Below are 22,793 nucleotides of genomic sequence, written 5' to 3' on the forward strand. Positions count from 1 at the left end.
ACTGGCATCAAAATTAAACTATTTATCATGCCAAATTATCCAATGTGACGTATCAAAGATTTAACGCTCAAAATGACTTTACTTCAATAAAATTTACTTCAATACTTTTTTTCAACGACGATGGCGACGACGACGACAACAACAACTATGAAAACAGCAACAATAACAACAACAACAACAACAACAATTACAACAACATGTGTTAAGCATAACAATGTTTTCAACCACAATATACATTACGTGAAATATTCAAAGTGCGCTTTCTTTAAACTAAATCTTTATATTGATTTTTTATACAATATCACCTTCAATAAATAAGGATTAATTAATCAATTATTCGATATTTTCACTGTCATTCCAGTTATATAACTGTTTAGATACGTACTATTAAGGATTAATTCAAAGCACCACACTGTCATTTAATCTTAAATTTATGTATATTTTGTAAATTACCTTGTACAACGGACGGATCGCGTTTATGCACGCAGGGCCAAATCCGTGATCGTATTAAACTTGGGGTAATATAAGTGTCAACCGAATTAAATTAGATTTATGTTTAATAGATCAAGAAATCTTAAATACAATGCCCGTTCTTAATTGAGGGCAATTGTATATTCTCTATCAATGGCATTTTGTTTGATAAACAACGATATATAAGCTAGGTTAACCAAACGAATATTTTAGGATATTTACATTCTGCTGTTTAGTGTGGAGAAACGATAAACAAAAAATTAAATTGTATTTAAAAAAAGTTTGGTTAAAATGGTTCAAACTTTGGACATGTTAAAACTTTAAATAAATAAAGACCTTATTGTACACTTTTATGCGGAATAACCTTATAAGGTAAACTTTCAACACAGGTATGTAAAATCTTATTTTAAACATAACGTTTTTATATTTGTCTTTATACCAAGTAAGAGAGGCAAATAATTAGTATTTTAAACACAGTTGACGTTCTTTTCCTTAATAAACTGAAAGAAAGATATATTGAATATTTTCCCGATGCCATCATCTATAATCTTCAATCCCTCAAAGATTCCGTTAAGCCCGTCCTTTCGCGTATTTTTAAAATAGATTTACTTTATCATTTTGTCATTTATTAATGTAAGTGACTAATAAACAAGAACGGCAACTCTATATTTTCATATTCAAATGCAAATCAATGTATCAGATTTTTCAACTATTACCTTAAGACTTATAATATACAAGGTAATGTATTTTCACATTGATGTTGGCAAAACTTGTGGCCCAACCAATATTTCAACATTTCCTCCAAACTGTTAACATACATGCTTCATCTTCTTTATTTTCTCCATCATTTTGTCCGAAAATAAATTATTCTTTTCCTTTACAATTACATTAATATTTCAAACCAAGGAATAAGGAACTCATATAATGTTCTATAGATTTATTGAAGTTAACTATTTCTAATGATGATTTCATGATTATATTACAATAATACATCACACAATATAATATCGTACACGTATTCAAGGGTTAATGAGGGTCCATCCGACCTATCATATCTAAGGAACGCCTTAAATAGTACATAACATTCCTATATATAGATTCTATAATTACAGTAAGTCCATTATAAGCATACGACACGTGTGATCAATTATAAATCAATCAATCAATACTTTGCAATTGGCGCAATTCTTGTGAATATAGCCCTCCAAAAAAATTAAAATGTAGACGGAAAACAGCCATTTTAGAATAGTTATTCGGGAATACAGGTTAATCCGACTGCCACAACCCTACCCATTATTTATTGTTTATAACAATGATAAAGACTAAAAAATCCGACAGTTACAGCGGCAGTGCATTCTATACATGCACAAAATTGTCATATAATTTTCGAAAGTTATGAAAATATATCAAAAATTTGCACGAGAATATGTATTTCGCTTCAAATAACCTTGTAATTCGACCTATATATAAAACCATAGGAACTCTGGAACAGGACCGCATATTGCGGCGCATAAATCCGAATCCGTACCGGCTTGACATTTAGTTTGTCCGACCTTTGAATATCTTTTCATATTATGCGAGCGGGTGGTCTTTAATTATCTAATCTCAATTTAATATAATCTGCTAATTTAAAAATCAGTCAAATTTACGGTATATTGAAATAATACCGTAAAATTTGACCAGTTTTAAAAGAGACAGATTGGGTTAAATTCATAATATATTTTTTGAGTCCATACACTCGGATAATACTAAAAGATATTTAGATGTAGCAGAAACGTTTTTAAAAACCGTTACACGATCGAAAATATACGCCGCAATCTGCGGTCCCGTCCTCGAGTTCCTATGTATAAAACGACTATTTAATATCTTCTGCTGACCACAATGGCAAAGATATGTGCATTATGAACCCAAGGGGCCAGTTACACAGATGGTCGGTCCCAAATCGGTCATTTAATATTAAATTATTCGCTGATATGATCGGTTGTCATGCGTGATTTTATTTCTGGTTTTCTGTGTAAACGGCCATCGGTGACAGAAAGCAAACTCAAACGGGGTTTGGTCGGTGATAAAAATTCTGAAATACTATCGGTTTTTATCGTTTGTAAATTGGAGCTAAATCGGGCGTAACGCTGATTAATCGGTGTTTGATAGCTAGTCATTAGTGGTTAAACACTTTCCGTCAGATATGGCAGGTGATTTCATATTTGGTTATCTTTGTCCGATCGGCGATTTCGGCGATTAAGAGCTTGCATATCTCGTGATATAGGTTGCTTTCTGTTATTTGTAAAATATTTTCAAAGATCGAGAATTTTAAACATGTTTAAAATCCCAAATCGTTAATTTTTCACCGAAGAAACTTATCTTTCCCCAATAGCAGTACATAGTCGGAAAACAGGTGACCAATAGGTGATATCGGTGTTAAATACGTTGTCATCGGTTCAGTTCATAATTTGGCTAGAAAAACTACCGATTAATCACTGATGGCTCTGTGTAACTTGGGTGTTACAGGAAACAATAAAAATATACATGTATAACGCTAGAACTTTCATCTACAATTCAATATATCATTGATAGATATATCATATTTAAACCAATCGAACCGTGCGTTCTGTATGTCACGTAGTAAACCTCGGCTGATTTAAAACCCCTTTGTTAACCCATGAACGCCTCGTGCCTCGTGCATTTTTTCTAACCAAGTGTAAACCATACTACCAAAAGGGATACAAGTAAATGGTTTCCTGCGGTGAACATTTTTATGATATAAAGATATTTCATTTAACTATTTTCAACATTATTTGGGGGGTTGGGGGGGGGGTAAATAAACGTTTGTATCAGCAATATAGTTGACAATTGAATTAACGATCAATATAGAAGACGGTCTTTGGTAACTGGTGACCGTTGAAGACCGGAGAAGGTCGAACATAAAACAATTATTTCTTTAAAAGAAAATGATTAAATAGGCCTAACATATTATGAATAATTCCGAGCAAAAAATAAATAAAGTAAACACACAAGATTACGCAGAAAATATCTTTATTTATTATGGCAGATGCCACTACGAATATTTTAATTTGTAGATTTTCAGTATAGACAATTTATTTAAAATTTGAGATAGATATTTAAGATAGATATTAAAGAAAAATTGATAATTTTCAAACACACCATTCAAGTTTTTTCCACCTTAAACGGTAAAATAATTATAGAAAATGAGAAATATCACGCAATAGTTTTTTGTTCTTACTTAGGTGTACTTCGGACTAATTCCCTACAGGTAAATCTGTAACGTACCGGCAAACGTTATTTAGCTAGATTACCAAGTACCAAAAAGAAAAATTAGAATTATAAATTATTTGGATATAACGTAACAGCGCGGGTGACACTGTTGTACCAACGGTTTATTGATATTATTTTTCATTTATCTTTCCTCCGAACAAAGAGAGAAAATTGCCTATAAGATTGATCTGGATTTTTTTCCATAACAATAAAAAGAGTGAGATAATTTTCACTATATATATATTTTTCAATCAAGGCAAAGGTATGGAAGCCTTGGAGGGTCACTTTTGAGTTTCGACTTACGGATGTTTTACTTTTGACTTTCGACTTTTGACTTTTGATTTGTGACTTACGTCTTATGACTTTTGGCTAACTCATTTTACACGTGCTTTTGAAAGCAGCAACTTTGGTTTCAGGTATGTTTTTAAACGTTTTAAATAATTTCATTGCGATTTGTCATGGTTAAGGAGGGAATTTAATGTTATTTGGTATACTCCCATAGTGGTAATATATCACAGACTTTAATTCCACAAGTGTAACTGTTTGTTTTGTGCAATCTGCTGTGTTCTAAATATATTCATTATAATAGTGCTTATACATTGTTGTCCTCATCACAAAATCTGTCCATAAGTAACAAACAGAGTTTTACAAGTAGACAGGGTCTAAAAATGGCATGGTGCACAGTATTAAACATGTATCGCAATTCAGCATTTTATTGAGCTAACACAGACTCAGTGTTTCTCTAAAGTACTTAGATAGTGTTGACCAATTTCATAAAGAACGGCAAGTGCTATGTTCATACACACAAGTACAAAGTTAACTTATAATTGTGCTCGAGCACCATATGCATTTAGCATCAATGTCTAATTTTGTTGTATATTTTAACAAATGAGAAAAGAACACTTAAGAGTAAACATAGATATAGGACCAGTTAGAACAAAATATCCTACTAGCATTTTAAATGCTATATTTTTTCGCACCTATCAATCTTTAAAAGACGGAGCTAAGAGATTTACCCATTTTATATACTATGAATGTATAAAGATTTAGATAAAAGATAAACTCTTATTTCAGACACAACTACTGGATTCTACAGATCCGATTGCTGGTACTCGAAGCATTGTAGCTGGAAAAAGCACATCTAACCAACGCATTGAGAAGTGGTGGTGTACATTACGACAAAATGGATCCAATGGTGGATTAATTTTTTTCCAAGACTTACGCGATACATGTGTATTTAATGATTTGGACCCGATACAATGTGAGAACTAAAAATTGTGCTTCATGGACCTCATACAAACCGAGTTAGACCTGATTGCACATGAAATAAGGCAGCAAACCAGTTCTTCTGCTATTTGTGGTAAACCTGACACAATGTTTTTTACCAGGTCTGTATGAAACTCACGACTTCGGCAATGCAGTTAACTTGAGAGACGTATATATTTGCAAAGAACATATGTGTTCACACCCAAAAAGACAATGTGAGAAATTCGTAGAATTAGCACCCCTTCTGAAGCCAAATCTATTGATGCCATTGGACCCTGATTTAGCACTACAACTGTGTACCGAGTTGAACGATTTAATTTTGAGAATATATTTAATATAAATACGCTTTGAAACGACTAATACTGATTTTGTTTCGTGTTATTGATATATACTAGGTTACAATAGGTTAAGTTTCAAAAATGATGTTATAAAATCATAAAGACGATAGTCTACCATTTCACTTCATTATATGGTTGTTTTAAGATATTGGTTTGTAAATATTTAGCAAATTACAATATATTTGTAAATTATCATTTAACTTATAAGCACTCTAATTTGCATTATAAAGCATTGTAAAATTGACAACATTGTTGAGTGGTATACCTAAAGGACACTTGTATGCAAAATTTAAGCAAAATTTATCGTACGGATTTGGAGTTGTAGGCATTATTATGAGTCAGATCATATACATTAATAAGGCTTTTTAAAAGAAATACATGTATTGAAAGTCTAAAAAAAATATCCGTTTACATCTAATCATTATCATGTTTTGATAATATATCTATATTATATATTATATCTATATATCTAATATATAATCACGTTTTGCAAGTGTTGTTTGTTTAGATGAAAATAATAACATTCTAGTAATGAACTATGCATGTTAAATGCATGACTATTCTCGACACTATAGAAATATGCATGTAAATGTTTCTTTACCCCACCCATTTGAACATTTTCTATCATATCACTCTAAATTTAAAAAATCACTGAAATTACATTAAGCCAAAGGGCTTGTATCAAAGTTTGCTAAAATCTTTCTAGAAGTGTTCTGATTTATTCTGTGAAATATGGAAAGCTTTTACCGGCTAGTTTGTAATATAAAAGCATTGAAAATATTTTATGTCGTATTTGCTCTTAGATTGAGCATTTATTAGGCAATGAATATCTGTAAAAATGATAATAAAAGAAAACGAGCATATTTTTCCATCTAAATATAGCTAGAAATATACAAAAATACTGAAGAAAAAAATGAAGAAAAAAAAAAAGTTGGCTCCTATGGGATTCGAACCCACAACCATCTGATTTCAAGAAACTATTGTAAATACTCTTGAAATGGAGGTAGTGCATTAAAATGGTCATACCTTAATGGGTCATTTCTTAAACAGTCTTTGCATGTACTTTTTCACGAAAAGCATACGTGTAGTGGGAATCTTCCTAAAGTTATTTAAAAAATCAAATCTATTCAAATTTATTGTACAAGTCAATGGTCATTTTAAAGATTTCCAACTCAGCAGCCTGTAAATATTAATTTTTAAAGATTTTACATCACAATATATGTATGTGCAATTTTGTGAATTTTTTACGTAAAATGCATGCAGTATTTCTTTTTGTTTTTGGCATACGTATTACGAGATTAATTGCACTATATGAATCGACTTCTGGTTGTATCTCTTCTATCAAGCCCTGGTTACAAAAAGGCTGTCCGACTAGGAATAGAACCTCGGTTTCCCGCGTGACTGGCAGGACACTTTCTACTATGCCAAATGTCACAGGGGGGAAAAGATATGCAGCCATACCGGGATTCGAACCCGGACCCCCTTACAGGGCTAGTTCTGTCCCGACCGAGATTGCACATCATCTACTGAATAGATTCGTACCGTGACATAAGTTATACGTGTAATTTCAAGTATGTGTAATTAGATTCAAACGTCTTATTCATTCGCAACAAATAGCAGCCATACTTTATAGGATGTATTATGGTATTTAAAAGGAATATATATGATTGTTATTTCAAAAATGATAATTGATCTTTGTTATAAATGCTGACTTATTTTCTCGTTTTTTAGGTTTTGCCTTGTGACTTTTCACTTATAATTTATTACTTTTTACTTATGACTTTAATCTTTTGACTTTTGACTTATAACTTTTGCCATTTGCTGTTACTCTTTGCCTTAATTGGTATAAACATTAGTTTTACTTGAATTTAGATTAATGCAAAATAAGCAAATTTTAGATACAATTACCAAACGCAAGGGAGCACATTGGCCGAGAGTGGTGTTGAAATCATATAATGTTTACAAGTACATTTAGCCACCAGCCTCATTTTTGCATTAGAATCCTCATTTGTTGACTATTTATTATTTTGTTATTGTAACTTTGTTATAATCAAAATAAACTTGTAATTTACCACCGGAATAAACAGTATATAAATGTTACAGAGATTTTTTAATCTATGTAGAGATAGTGTTCCATTTAAATTATAAGTAAGAGGTTGAGATGAGCAAAGTAGAAATAGAATACCAATCACTATAGACGTAAACTGTGTGGAACCAGCCAACTCCCTCAACAGACTACCTACATATACCTCTACCGAGAGACCACACTACCAAAGGTTTTTGTCTCACGGTCTAGACCGTGACAGGTTGGCAGAGCTATCAATAATTTTTTGGAATAAATGCGTTTAAACATATAGCAACAAACATTGTTTATTCTACAAACGTGCTTTATTTTGTTTAACAAAATTGTTGTTTTAAAAGAAAACAAATGTATTAGATATGCAAAAACAAACTGCATTTGAGCTTCATTATATTTAATTTTAAAAAAAGAGATAAGAAATACAGAGGTTAGCATTTTGTTTCTAAAATAGCACATACATGTATGCCTTACTTAAAAGGAACAGCTAAAAATAAACACTGCCATCAACAAAAACTTCAAGTATTTACGTCACAGAAGACATATATACATGCAATATTTCTACAAAACAACACATTGTTGATACGTTACTGATGAAAAACTAAGAAATCATGAGTGTTCTAACGAAGCTTTTGAAATCATAAGATAAATTAGGTAAACTAGCAACGCTAGAGTGTCTGTATTATTATTTAAGTCAGGATTTTTAAAATAATTGTCAGAGCGTTATTTCTTCATTTCTAAATGTTCAAAAGAGAGAAAAAGAAAAACAAACATAGTCTCTAGCTAAAAATGTCCTAGTTAACTTTAAGAAACTGTATACATTGTATAATGTATATATTAAATAACGTCCACAAGTTTTTTTTCGAAGATGGCCGACTTTAAATGTGATAGAAATCTCATAGTATTTCGTAATGAGCATACCCTCAACCCACAGCATGTCGAAAAAGGGAATGTTTAACTTAGGAGAACGATTAAATGTTATAATCAAAAGTTTTGTTAACAACACAATACACTCTGTCTCGCCGAGACATATCTGCCAGTAAATATAAGTTGATGCCTTCAACAGTTTTTGTGATAATTATGAGTTTAACAAAATTTAAGTATGAAAAAAAAAAAAAAAAAAAAAACAACAAGAAAGGGGAGTTTCTAAACTGTATGATAGCTATGATAGCAAGAAGTATGTTTCTTTCTGCCTCGCCAAGCTATATGAACATACAAAGTTTTGATTTCGGTACCTTTCAATCATATAAGTTTTAAAATTCACAATGGCGAAATACTGAAAATTATGAAAGCCAGAATTATGAAATCATGATTTTTCACACTTTTCTCTGTCTTACCATGACCTGTCTATCGATACAAGTCTTATACCATATTGGAGATATGGACAGAATAAAATAAACGTGGCGGGACGTGACATTGCGTGTTTCCAATAAAGCGTCCACAATAAGTGGTGGGGTTGAAACTTGAAAATTATCGAGCGTCTGAAACAAGTGTGAAAAAGTAACACTCGTATTCCGACAATGTCTGAATATTTCCATAGACAATAACGCATAAAACCAAATCACCAGTGTTTGAACATTTTGCATTTGCTAAACTGTACTACTTTCCACTCGGAACGAACGCTCTTTTGCAATGAAACCTCTTAGTCTTCTAAACTGGCTCCTAAAACTTGACAAATATGTATTGCTGATGCTCTTGCAACTGCTTTGTAGATGAAACCATTCGACAGGACGTCCATAATTCCTACAGGTAGCTTTACTAGAATTATAATTGAAAACATTAAAAGTATGTGTTATCTCAATTGAAATGAAATACGTATATATACACAATGAAATACAAAAAATCCCTTAATACATAACTGTATACAAAAGTTTTAATACAAATAACATGTACTTTGTACTTGGTAGGTGTCCTAAGTTATTGAAACTGAACTAGTGTATGAAGTTTCAATATTATATCATAACTGGTTTATGGGACCATATTTCATAAACCTTCTGACAAAACATTTTAGCTTTAAAAATGGACATAAGTATGTCAAATTGTGAGCCACTCATACGAAACTTGGTCATTGACCTTAGATGTCAGCACTTAATATGTGTTTTTAGTTTCAAAGGAATCGCTAAAATAGTTTTTGAGAAACTATTTTTTCATGAAAATTCTAAACCATAAATTCAAAGTCGAAAACGAGGCATAATTTGATAACAATGAAATTCAGAGATTTCTAACTGAGAGCGTGTTCTAAACAAGTGTGTGAAGTTACAAAGCTGTATGATTTATTGATTTTGAAATACCATTTTTCATGAAACTTCTTAACTGTAAATTTCTTTGTCAAAATAAGTCCTATAATTTGGTCTATATTCAATATAAAATGGACGAAGAATGAACTACGGGTGAAAATCGATTGAAACTGCAGCAAACAACAATGCAAGACTTTTTTGGATTTGGAACCCATATAAAAAAATAAAGCGTTTGATTCATACGCTGTATGTCAATTTGAGATTATATATGCCTGTTACGGAAATCAAAATAAAAAATGGATACCCAATGCAATGCAATGCAAGCAAAGTATTTTCTTTTCCTAATCAATTAAAAAGGCTTATATAAGAATAACATTCTGTTCTTGCATATGAGCCCACATATTTTGTTTTTTAAATAAGTCTCCAGGAAATTTAGGTAAATGAACTTACCTCGTCTGAATCGTTGGCATATTCTGCCATATTTTCCTTGGAAATTATGAGGGAAGCACGTGGGACAATAACAAAATCCATAAGTCAAAAATCAAAAGTCACAAATCAAAAGTCACAAATCAAAAGTCATAAGAAAATAGTAAAATAAATCTATAAGTCGAAACTCAAAAGTGACCCTCAAAGGCTTCCATACAAAGGCGCTCCTTTTTTGGCTGTTTGAAACTTAAAATAGATTCTTAAAGCTTGAATAAACGTGTAAAAAAGCTGTTCTTGAGCGGCTTTAATATTTTAAGTAGTTATGTACTTAAAATAGGTTAGCTCTACAAATTGGATATAATAACTGACTTTCTCTACCCTATTGTTACATTGTTACAAAACTATGTTAAATACTAACAATCCTGTACAAACGGTAGCGGTGTCCATACTATTTTGGCTGTTTGTTGTACAAATATTTCTATATCTGATTATTTACCCTAGACACTTGATATAAATATTAAACATTGTCAATGAAAATATCATATTTGTATTTTATAAACGGTGTTAACGTAAGAATGTGTGTACTTTAAATCAAAATGACACGTGGACTATCATAAAGGTATAATTTTCATTTTCTTTAAACTTAATATAAATTTCAAAAAATATATAATATCTTACATCAACCCCGGTTACATTTTCTATCTCTCTTCGCTACCCCTCTTTCCATCGATCCCTTTTCCCTTTCTAATTCCCTTGCTCTATCCTTCCTTCCAACCTCGCTTCCTCAGTCCTTCCCGCGCTATCTCCCTCGCTTTCGCCCTCCAACCTAATAAAGGTATATTTTTCAGTTCTATTCAGTTGAAGATATATGACATCTCACTCAGTCACTCACTCAGTCACTCACTCAGTCACTCACTCACTCACTCACTCACTCACTCACTCACTCACTCACTCACTCACTCACTCACTCACTCACTCACTCACTCACTCACTCACTCACTCACTCACTCACTCACTCACTCACTCACTCACTCACTCACTCACTCACTCACTCACTCACTCACTCACTCACTCACTCACTCACTCACTCACTCACTCACTCACTCACTCACTCACTCACTCACTCACTCACTCACTCACTCACTCATCTCACTCACTCACTCACTCAATCACTCACTCAATCAATCAATCACTCACTCACTCACGCAATCACGCACTCACTCACTCACTCACTCACTCACTCACTCACTCACTCACTCACTCACTCACTCACTCACTCACTCACTCACTCACTCACTCATTTTTAAAGGAAGTTGACCGACATTCACAAACTGCGAAATTTTATTGAAAAGTCTGGCATTAGTCCTAACTTTTCATACATAAATTAAAAAAAAATAATATATTGGCACGTTAGTTTGTCTTTTTATAAACTTTATAACTAGCTTTACTTTTGAATACTTATACCAATTATATGTTTGTATGGAAGGTAATTTTTTTCCCCTTTGTTAAAGCTACAAATTTAGATATTTTGAATGAAATAGCAAATTATTATTAAAAATTGCATACGATTGTCGAAAAAAATCTTTTATATCATTCATAAAAAGACCGCGTGTAGATTTTTTGTTCTATTATGTACTATATGGTATTAATGGAAACACATCGACAATAATTCGCAACCCGAAGATGGACGGAAAAAGCCGAATAGTTAAAAACGGATATGGTACAATATATTATCAAAATGCATTTCTAGAAATGATGTAAAATGGGAAAATACAATAATAACAAGCAAATATGTTGAATTTATATCCCCCGCCGAGTACTGTTTATTATTAACACAACAACCGAAAACATAAGGCTTTATTTATATATTAATCATGACATAAACAGAAATATTCTTTGAACTTGATAAATATTCAGGACAATAACAGAGCCATAACTTTGTGTTAAATAGTAAAATCTGGAAATGCCCATGAGTTGTATGCATACTACATAACTAATCAAGAGCCATAAATCTGAGTTATAAGTATCTGACTGGAACAAGGCGACTATATGCATATCTCCTCTTAGTATCCCATAAAGTTTCATTGAATTCCAGCCAGTAGTTGCAGAGAAGTAGCGAGGAAACAAATATTTTTCTATATGGATACTGCATAACTAAGCAATGGCCATAACTCTGAGCGGAACAAGCCGACGATATGCGCATCTCCTCTTGGTATTGAAGGTTCCCATAAAGTTTCGTTGAATTCCAGCCAGTAGTTGCAGAGGACTACACCGGAAACGATTTTTACTCCATATGCATATTCCATAACTAATCAAGGGCCATTACTCTGTGTTAAAGTGTCTGACCGGAACAAGCCGACGATATGCGTATCTCATCTTGGTATTGATGATTCCCATAAAGTTTCGTTGAATTCAAGCCAGTAGTTGCAGAGAAGTAGTGCGGAAACGATTTTTTACTCAATATGCATACTACATAACTAATCAAGGGCTATAACTCTGAGTTAAAGTGTCTGACCGGAACAAGCCGACGATATGCGCATCTCCTCTTGATATTGATGATTCCCATAAAGTTTCGTTGAATTCCAGCCATAACTCTGAGTTAAAGGGTCGGACCGGATCAAGCCGACGATATGCGCATCTCCTCTTGATATTGACGATTCCCATAAAGTTTCGTTGAATTCCAGCCAGTAGTTGCAGAGAACTACTCCGGAAACGAAATTCGGTTGGACGGATGGACGGATGGACGGACGGACGGACAACGCCAAAACTATACCCCCCTCCCGATTCCATCGGCGGGGGGAAATAAAAAGTGCACATTTGTTTTTTTGTTTATTTTTTTTTTTTGCATTGAAATAAATGTATTTCATTAAACATATTTACATTATCAAAATACATTTCTAGAAATGTGGTAAAAAGAGAAAAATACAATAATAATAAAAAAGTGCAACACGGGCACATTTGTTTTTTTGTTGATTTTTTTGCATTGAAATGAATTTATTTCATTAAACATATTTACATAAAATTTATCACTCATAATTCTGAAATATTTATTATTATTTCAGAATACTTAACAAATTATCATTTAGAAAACTATATATTTTGTCCAGACACCTATTGCTCCAAAAAGTAAGGAAAAAGCAACAACATTTAATATTCACAACAATTTCATAAATACAACAAGAAAACATTATTTATATACAGAGAGGTGTACAAAATAAATTGAAAATAGCGACTTGAAAATCTTGATAATAAAAGAAGGAAGAAAAATAAGCACAAGAAAATGCCCTATTTAGACCCAAAAACAATGTTTTTCATTTGAGAAATGTTGTTAAAAAAGTGACCAATTTTTCGGCGCCGCCCCCATCAAAATGTTCCATCAGGGGGTTGCCCGAGGGGGTTGAGCCCATTCTGTTTTGGGGGTGAAAGGGGGCGCGACACGTGCACATTTGACCTATATTTACAATAAAAATAAAACTTTGTTGGGTTAATAGAGTTTTATTATTGATGTGGGGGTACATTTTGTGACAATAAATCTTTCTTTTTTCTTCCCTTTTTAATGTTTTATGTCTCCAACAGTGCAACGAAAGAACCTTCTTTTAAGCTGGTGTAAATTGATTTTCCAATACATAAACAAAATTAATTTATTTTGGCTTTGTGCGCGTTTCAATATAGAGAGGTTAAAATAAACCTTACATTTCAAACTTTTAAGACTTTTTAATTACAGGATGCATTGATCTTTGTGACTTGGTAATAAATAAGTGGTTAGCAACACGCACAACTTTAACTGTTTCGTTAATCCACTTTTAAATTAAAGAAAATATCACAAATTTGAAATATTTTTCTTTTATTTCAGCCTTCAAAGGATTAACAAACGTACAGGTTTAAAGGGACAGTTTTATTTCAAGCGGAAACTTGAAACCATTTTTTTTTCCTTTGAAGGGAGATTAGTTTAACTTATGTCAAAAGGGTGCGAAAAATACTTAAAAAAGGCATAAGTAATATTTACTTTGACACCGGAGAGGTGCTAAAAACAAACATAAATTATGTCAGAGGAGGAAGGCATTGAAAGCGAGGCGAAATATCATGGAAAGTTTCGCCGTCATTCGACGGCAGTGTTTTCCGGGAAGATGAACGGGTTAAACGGAGTTCACCGGCGACCTGTGGAACTGTACCTTATTCGGATAAACCCAGCTTGTCGGATAATTTGGTTTTACGCATTACAGGTATTACTAAACATTTTATTAAATATTGTTCTTTTTTCCTTATAAGTTAAGGAATATTATTATATTTCTGGTATGTAAATATGTAGAAAAAATAAATCTATTTTTTGTTCGATATATTTTTTGCTCAATTATGAAACAAATGTTAAAGTTTACTTAAAAATAAACCGTACTTGAAAACTAATTGGAATGATTAGTACCAGTGTCATATAAGTAAACATGGTCTTATCCATGAAGCCGAGAACTGTTGACAGTATATTAAAATAAACGATTAAAACTTGGAAAAATCCATTTCCGAATTCTTACGAGCATGTCCACGGAAGGGACTCGAACCTACGAAACCTGTATTGAAATCATATGTCGCCACCTTAATGCCACAAAGGCTTTGTGCAGTAACAGATGAACTCGTACTTAAACTTAAAGGGAGTTAATCCGTCACTGCTCTAAGGTGACAACATGTCAACCATCATGCTATAGCTCGTCCAACCATTTTAGACTACCATTCTATTTTGCATATTTCACATTAACTAATACAATCTCATGGTTATTTAATGAGATCTACGTACGTGCCTCTCGTGCGTTTTACTAATATACTTTTTATTATAATAAGAAAAAAATAATGAAAGTGCGATTGAGGTTATCGATCAGATCTGGCTTTATTCATGACAACCATTTTTTTAAAAAAGAGCAAGCAAAAGTAAACCAGATATTTGTTTTCAATGAGACACTTTTATTTAAGTATATTTCATGATAAAATTGAGTTACTTCTTTGTTGCTTCTTTTTTCTTTTTATACATTTTCTTTTCTCTTTTGCACGAGTCTTTCCTTGTTTTTTCCTCTATTTATAGACTACCAGAGTTTACTTTTAGATTATTCTTGTCTATTTATAGAATATATATTTTCAGAATACTTTTGTCATAAGAAGCAATTCTTTTTATTTCTAGCATAACATCCCACATATATTAATAGACGTGGATTTCTCGAAAGGAGAAGCTAACCTGCCTGAGTCTATACGCAAACACCCACACAGAGAAGTGCCTATTCTAATAGACGGCGACTTTCTTATTTTTGAAGCGTAAGTTATCTGTTTTCTATTTTCATTTTTATGTAAGTATACCTTTAAGTTTATATCCAGTAATTTTCTACTCGTATCTTGTGTTCTGTTCGTTTACCTTCAAGATGGAGAAAAATTGTTATTTTCATCACTATCGTCATCATCCTGGATATCATCACCATGTTCGCTTACATCACCATCAACATCATCGCCGTCTTTATTCATCATGTCACCGTCATTTTATATCGTTTGGGTCATTTTCTGAATTGTTTCTGTCGTCAAATTTATCATGTTTGTTCCTTTCATCACGTCTGTTGCTTACCATTTTCTAACCTTCTTTGTTGTCTCCGTCACAATATGTTTGCTTATGTCAGTATGTCAGTGTCGTCCTCTATGTCTTCAAAGTCACCTTCCCTGTCACTTCACATGTTTTCATCGTTACCTCTTGTTTTATGGGTCTTACCTTCTATGACATCATCGTCACCTCTTGTCATCATCCTGACCCCGTATGTTATATTCGTCACATCCAGTGTCATCATCGCGTCACCTCTAATTTATAATGGTCACCTCTAATATCATTGATCATCGTCACCCTTTGTGCAATCGGCATCATTTCTCAAGTCCTTATCATCACTCCAATGTACCATCGCCATCTTCTGTGTCTATAGCCTGATCTCCTATGTCTTCTTTGTCACTTACTTTGTCTTCATCGTAATCTTCAATGTTATAATTGTCATTAAGATTGCTGTCAGCTACATTCATGGTGACTATACTATAAACTCATTACCAAAAACAATAATTCTCATTTAACAATAAAGGCTTATCACGGAGAAATTTCCTCTCACATATTTCAGTTTCATGACTGTGTTTCGTCTTTTTCAGACCCGCCATTCTAACATACCTTGCAACAAATTACACAGACTTTGCTGGCTATGGAATAACGTTACAAAACAGGCTTCTTACCGAGTCTCTCATTAGCTGGGCAAACTCAGAACTTCACAGGTTAGTATTAAACGACACCACATTAACAACTGTGTTCAAATACTCTGATATAAGAAAAACGCGGGCAAATGTCGCTGATAATTAAACACAAACGCAGTCATCTATATAAAGATATGTCACGCGAATTCTGCTTTATTCAATAATCAGACAAGCCACACAAACACGAACATTTAGTAATTAAATTTAACGTTTCGGCTATATGCCTTCATCAGTGCAAAACATAATAAAATTACCGGAAGCGACGTCATAACGGAACACGCGTTAAACGCGCGAAAAAACGTTATGGCGTTTAGCGGCAAAACTATGATAACATGTAGAAACAAATATTTATGCTATAAATAAAGCTGGTACATGAATTAAAATGGATCAACAGTGATACAGATGTCTATTAGACAGTGTTAATAAAAATAAGATAAAAGCGAGCTCGACGAGCTGGCCCGAAGGGCCTGCTCGCAAAGCGAGCTTTACGGAAACGCGAGTACCTGCTAAGTGATGGTTTTGAAAACTTTCGTCCGAAGTACCGAATTGGACACATCGCAACTTTTCGAATTTAAAGATAACGATAAAAACTGAGGAATTCTGACTGAAAACGGATGTGTAGACTGGTCACCCGCGCACGTCTATGGGAACCATAATTGGACAGGGAACCAGAATAACGGAAGCTGTGTATAAAATATCGAATGACAGTTTTAAAACGGAAAATGTAAAATGAAAATTGAAAGCGCCATTTTGTTTGAAAAATCTGATAAATAAAAACATTTTTTTGTCGAAATTTGTTGTGAAAACTATCTAGAATGAAAGAAAATGGTCTAACTAAGAAAATGAATCCGAACACCAATATCTTTTATTCAGTCGTTAACGCTGTACAGACGTTTAAAGTATTGTTTACGTGACGTCACAATGTAGCGCCAAACAGCACGTGCAAAACAATCAAATCAAGTACGCTATTTTAATGTCGCAAACGTTTTAAGTTTTACATTTATTTAAGAAATAATATATCCCAAACAGTGATTTTATCGCTCAATAACATCACTGTTTGGAGTTCGGATGCGAGGAATTATATCACGAGGGCGTAGCCCGAGTGATATAATGATGCGCATCCGAACGACAAACAGTGATGTTATCAAGCGATAAAATCACTGATTTGGATATATTATTTCGATTCTAACACGACATCAACAAATAAATGTTGCCGTACTTGATAGTTAAGCAAAATTGCGCCTGATTTGTTTCCGTACTTATTTTCAGCGCGTCGGATTTTTAGTGGTTACGTCACGTGTATAATGATTACGTCACATATCTAAATATAGAACGTCAAACTGTGCATCTGTTGCATAATAACACACACTTTCTGTTCCTCTATGTTCAATAGGGAAAAATGCTGGTCGTGTTAGAATTTACATTTATTTCACTTTTAATAATCTTTATTTCGATTGAAAAATTATAGAGTACATCGAGCTCGCTTTCAGGCTTTGCCTTTTTCATATTAATCTTTATTTCGCTTGAAAAATTATAGAGTGAAATAAAATTAAACAAAGTTTTATCAACGTTTTCAAAACTCGTTATTCATTTAACGACAGGGGCGGAGCAATATTTAACACAGTACGTGTGACGTCACACGCACTCGTCACTTCATTTGAAATAAAAATGAGCGATTATTTCATACTATTTAACGTTAAAAGTACATCGAGCTCGCTTTGAGGCTTTGCCTTTTTCATATTAGACAAACACAGTAATATTCATGTAACGCATTATAAATCAAACAATACTTTATTATTTAGTCCATTTGGAATCATGGTATTTAATTTATGTATCCAAAAAGATTCTTTACATAACCGGTCCATGTTGTTTTCTATAATTTCTATAGGTAAAAATGAAAAATCTGACAATGAACATTTATTATCATTTGATCCGAAATGGATCGCAACATGTGAAACTGGATTAGCGTCACAATTTTTTTTTCTTTATTCAATAGGTATATCCCGTGATTCAGCTTTTATGGTTTCCTGCTTCTTACGTATATGGAGAGGAAGAAATTAATTGTGAATGATTAAATAAAATAACATGTAACTTTACATGTTTATGTATTATATTTTAAAGTCAAGCTGTTCTTTATTATTGATATTACATGATTCAACGCATATTTTAACACTTAACAAATTGAAGATGAATTGTACTGATATATTTTTTTTCCATTTATTTTCAGAGCTGTTGGCCACACCTATATTTACCCACAATTCCTTGAGCAATACGCACTTCCGTCGGAATCGGCCAATGAAGTACTAGTGGAATTCGGACTAAAATTACTCAGTCGTCAACTTGAAATACTTGAGAAAAAATATCTTGAAAAATCACAATTTTTAACAGGCAACAGAATTACTGTTGCAGACTCTTTTGTTGCAACGATTTTATTACAAGCCGAATGGTCAGGCACGAAATTCAAGATGTGGCCGCACGTGGAAAAATGGTTGTCACGTGTTAAGAACCAAGTGCATTGGGACACAGTTCATATGTCACATTCGATGTATTTGAGAGAACTAGAAAGATGTGCACTCTTTGAATGAAGCGAAAAGGAACAAACTTCCCGTCCTTTGTGGATTTTATGTGAAAAAACCAGGAGCACCGTATTATACATTTTAACTAGGAAGAACGGTTACCGTTACAATCATACAAACCAAATGTTTTAAATACTCCCTTAAAAACTAAAAAGGGAACTAAAAATTACTAAGAGGTCTATATCCCAATTATTTTTTTGAAAAAAATGGAACGTTTTATAAAAAAAAATACGACAAATTTTTCATTATTAAAATGTGTTTATTTAACCTTTCACTGTTCTGTGTTGAAAAAAATATGAATTTTATTGGATTAAGATTAAAAGTTCAAAACATATGAATACTATCGGGGTTAAAACCCTGAGTTTTTTTTTCCCTTATCACATTATCACACATAGGCTAATAATCATTATCAAATTATGAATTTTAACCGACAGTAGAAATTAAAGTGAAACAAAATTAATGACCATTAATGAAATGAAATAGACAATTGGAAAAGAAAAAAAATCTTAAATAAATTTTCGAGTTTGAAATAATATGCATTAATAATTAGATTGTTTTATAATGTTTAAATAATGTATCTAGAAAACTTAAACTTGACTATAATTTATTTTTTGCTGTATAGTAGTTTTTATGTTTACATTTTTTTTCGATACAATTTTACTTTATTTTGTTTTTGTAATTTCTTTAATAGTTTAACTTAATTGAATTCCTTACCATGGAAATGGGTGTGTATGTACCGATTAATTTGATGTCGCCAATGGTAGGCCATACTTGTCAAAGGAGTGATAAATAAATGTTTTATGAGGAATACATAGTGCTCAAATATGTACATCGATTCGAATACAAGATGTATCAGTGGTTTTATAACATGCAGTCATGAAGCAGAGGAAACGTGACCTCCATAATATAAAGTTTATTAAAATGTTATGAATTCATCTTTGTCGTAGCAGTGAATTTGTGTTATGATGATAGGAAGTGTTTCAAGCGGGTCGCACATCTGCTGTGTTTCGGAATGAATGGCACACGGAGTGTACACTGTAGCAGCAGAAACTGAAGTACCCACTGAATGTCACGGTTTTTTAAGAATTTATCACGTGTTTGAAAACAAACCCAAAATAACTGACACATTTATTTTCTCTTTTGTAGATTTTAAGAATTTTTTTTATTCCATAGTTTGTCACTTTTATCATTCTCATTACAGGTGTGTTTAGCATCATGATTATTTATTTATTAATTTATTCATAAGTAAACATACTTGAATCGTTTATTTCTATAAACGACGGAACTGTCTTCTTTAGTCATGATTATTTCTTGATTTGTTTTGCATTTTTATATATGTACTAGCCTATCTATTATTAAGGTTACTGAACTAAATCAATAAAGATATACTATGCTCAAATTTATGTCAGAAAATTTTGATAATTACTACATAATCTCATTGTAAATATAAAATAAACATGTTTTGATTTCCCCAAAAGTGATTATGTTGTTTTAAAAAATTATCCCCTAGGGGGTGGGGCAAATGTGAATATAGGGGTCTTTAAAAAAAATTGGCATTTTTTTAAGAAAAAAAAATCAACTTTACTTTACCTGTAATAGGTAACGCAGATTCCTATACATAGTTTTTTATTATTTTTATTCAAATTAGACATATCCAGTTATAATTTCATTAATTTCAACAAATTTCCGTGATTAAATATTTTACTCAAGAATGAGCATAGTATATCTTTAGTGACATGATCCGTTATGTTATGCTCACATCATAACGATGAGCAGGCGGAACTTGCTTCACAAATGGTCCAAAAAAAGATGCATTAACATCTTATCATCAATAACGACATATAATGTGCTATTTTGCATTATAAATGTGTTTTGCGATAAATTGGAACAGTATTTGGTACATACTTAGTATTATCATTAATCAGAAAGCCTGCGCTGGAGTTCCATACTTTTCTTGATTTTTTTTCTTTAATTCAAATTATTGTGATATTTTGCATTTTGATCGATTTGCAATAAAAATTATAGAATAATAATAAAGCGTAAGCTTATTTTTTAATACAACAGGCATGTATTCATAAGACATCAATGGAAAAGAAAGTCCAGCAACTTGATAGAATAAGTCTGTGACATGCATAATCCGTCAACAAAGAGACCAATACGAAAACAACGGCAACGCCGACGATGAGAACGTCAGCAACAACAAAAACAACAACACCAACAACAAGCAACGCTTCTTTGAATTGTTATTATAAGATTTCAATTTATGAACAATACAAAAATTAGCATTTCCAAAAATAATATAAACTATTTTTTCCGTAAAAATAGACCCCTTCCTGAACAATGCAGCTATTGTTTCTTCTTTTAAGACAAAGTTTCGAATATCATTTACATGAGTAAGGTTTCGGAGATAATACATAAAGATAGTATTTACATTGTATATCGTTTACACGACAAAACATGGCGGATGTCGTGTCCCGTATTTTTGTTTCTTGTTTATCATGTTTCAAACTCCTACGCAGTTGTCCCCCTTTACTTCACGCAAGTTGTATTTAATTCGACATCCTGATTGGCTTATGGAAACAGATGGTCAAATCTAGTTAATAGGGTAAATGACTAGATATGAAAAGAATTTGATACAAAACTGTTTGATATGAAAAAGGCAAAGCCTTAAGGCGAGCTCGATTTATTTTACCGTGAAATAGTATAAAATAATCGTTCATTTTTAGTTTTAAAACTGTCATTCGGTATTTCATACACTGCTTCTATTCATTCTGGTTCTCTGTCCTATAATGGTTCCCATAAAAGTGCGCAGGAGATCGGCATACGCATCCGTTTTCAATCAGAAAACCTCGGCTTTTATCGTTATCTTGTACTTCGAAAAGTTGCGATGTGTCAATTTCCCACTTCCGACGAAACATTATCTATCAGGTACTCGCGTTACCGTAAAGCTCGCTTTGCGAGTAGGCCCTTCGGGCCAGCTCTTCGAGCATGCTATTACTAATTATATTAACCTGATAAGTAAGAGGATTTATAGATTTTGTGTTACAGAGGTGCCTGGTTGGTGTTTTCAATTTATCATAAACCTGGATTGAAGTTTACTTGGAAAACTTATTCACTGCTAATGACCTTGCTATTACATATATGCACCAATGACTGTCAGGTTGGAAGTGACCGTGTGACCACATACATGCATCAACACGGGGTGGAACCCCATATAGATCTCAAAAATGAGAGTCGGTTAAAAGTAAAAGCATAACACCAGATGTGACAGTAAAATAAGGTCAATCGCAAGGTACGTTTTTAACAGTTATATAGAATTTTAAACCTTTTTTTAAGAAAATCGAAACATGATTCTACCCTCCTTGGCTCTCCTCTATATTACCCTTTTTCGTTTTGGATTTCTATGCAGTCTTCATCGAGATTATCTTGCTGTCATAGAAAAGCAACATTTACTTATCATTCTAGACAGTTTAAATTAAAAAAATAAAATACAGATCAGCCGTTTAATACGGTGTCCCGTTAGAGCCAGCGCGACACACTCCCCAACGAAAATACGTTGTTGAATAGCTAAAATAACTGAACCGGGATATGATGAAAAGTCGAAGGTACTATGACGTAAAGGTGATAAGTTGAAATAAAGAAACCACGATTGCGAAAACGTGATATTATTTCGACTTTTCATCATTGTATCTTCAAATTTTCACCATCGTGGTTTCATTATTTCGACTTTTCACCATCATATTTGCGTTTTTTTACGTGGTCTCGAGTTACGTATGTGTCGCGATGGCCCTGACGAGACACCGTAGTTTGATTATGTGAATAAATGAAGTACAATATTCATCAAGTTGTCTCGTCAATTAAATGGTATCAAAAT

At 32.7% G+C, this 22,793-nt stretch overlaps 1 protein-coding gene across 1 annotated transcript; it reads left to right on the forward strand.

The window, feature by feature from the left end:
- Nucleotides 1–727: 727 nt before the first annotated feature.
- On the forward strand, nt 728–19,035 carry LOC132755093 (glutathione S-transferase theta-3-like). The gene is made up of 5 exons (XM_060745890.1): nt 728–860; nt 13,942–14,311; nt 15,253–15,383; nt 16,245–16,364; nt 18,571–19,035. The coding sequence occupies exons 2-5, from the start codon at nt 14,132–14,134 to the stop codon at nt 18,926–18,928; spliced, it is 789 nt and encodes a 262-aa protein (XP_060601873.1). The 5' UTR covers nt 728–860; nt 13,942–14,131; the 3' UTR covers nt 18,929–19,035.
- Nucleotides 19,036–22,793: the final 3,758 nt, after the last annotated feature.

Source organism: Ruditapes philippinarum, unplaced genomic scaffold (genome assembly GCF_026571515.1).
Source record: "Ruditapes philippinarum isolate M1 unplaced genomic scaffold, ASM2657151v2 ctg268_1_1_1_1, whole genome shotgun sequence".
In the NCBI taxonomy this organism is placed as follows: Eukaryota; Metazoa; Mollusca; class Bivalvia; order Venerida; family Veneridae; genus Ruditapes; species Ruditapes philippinarum.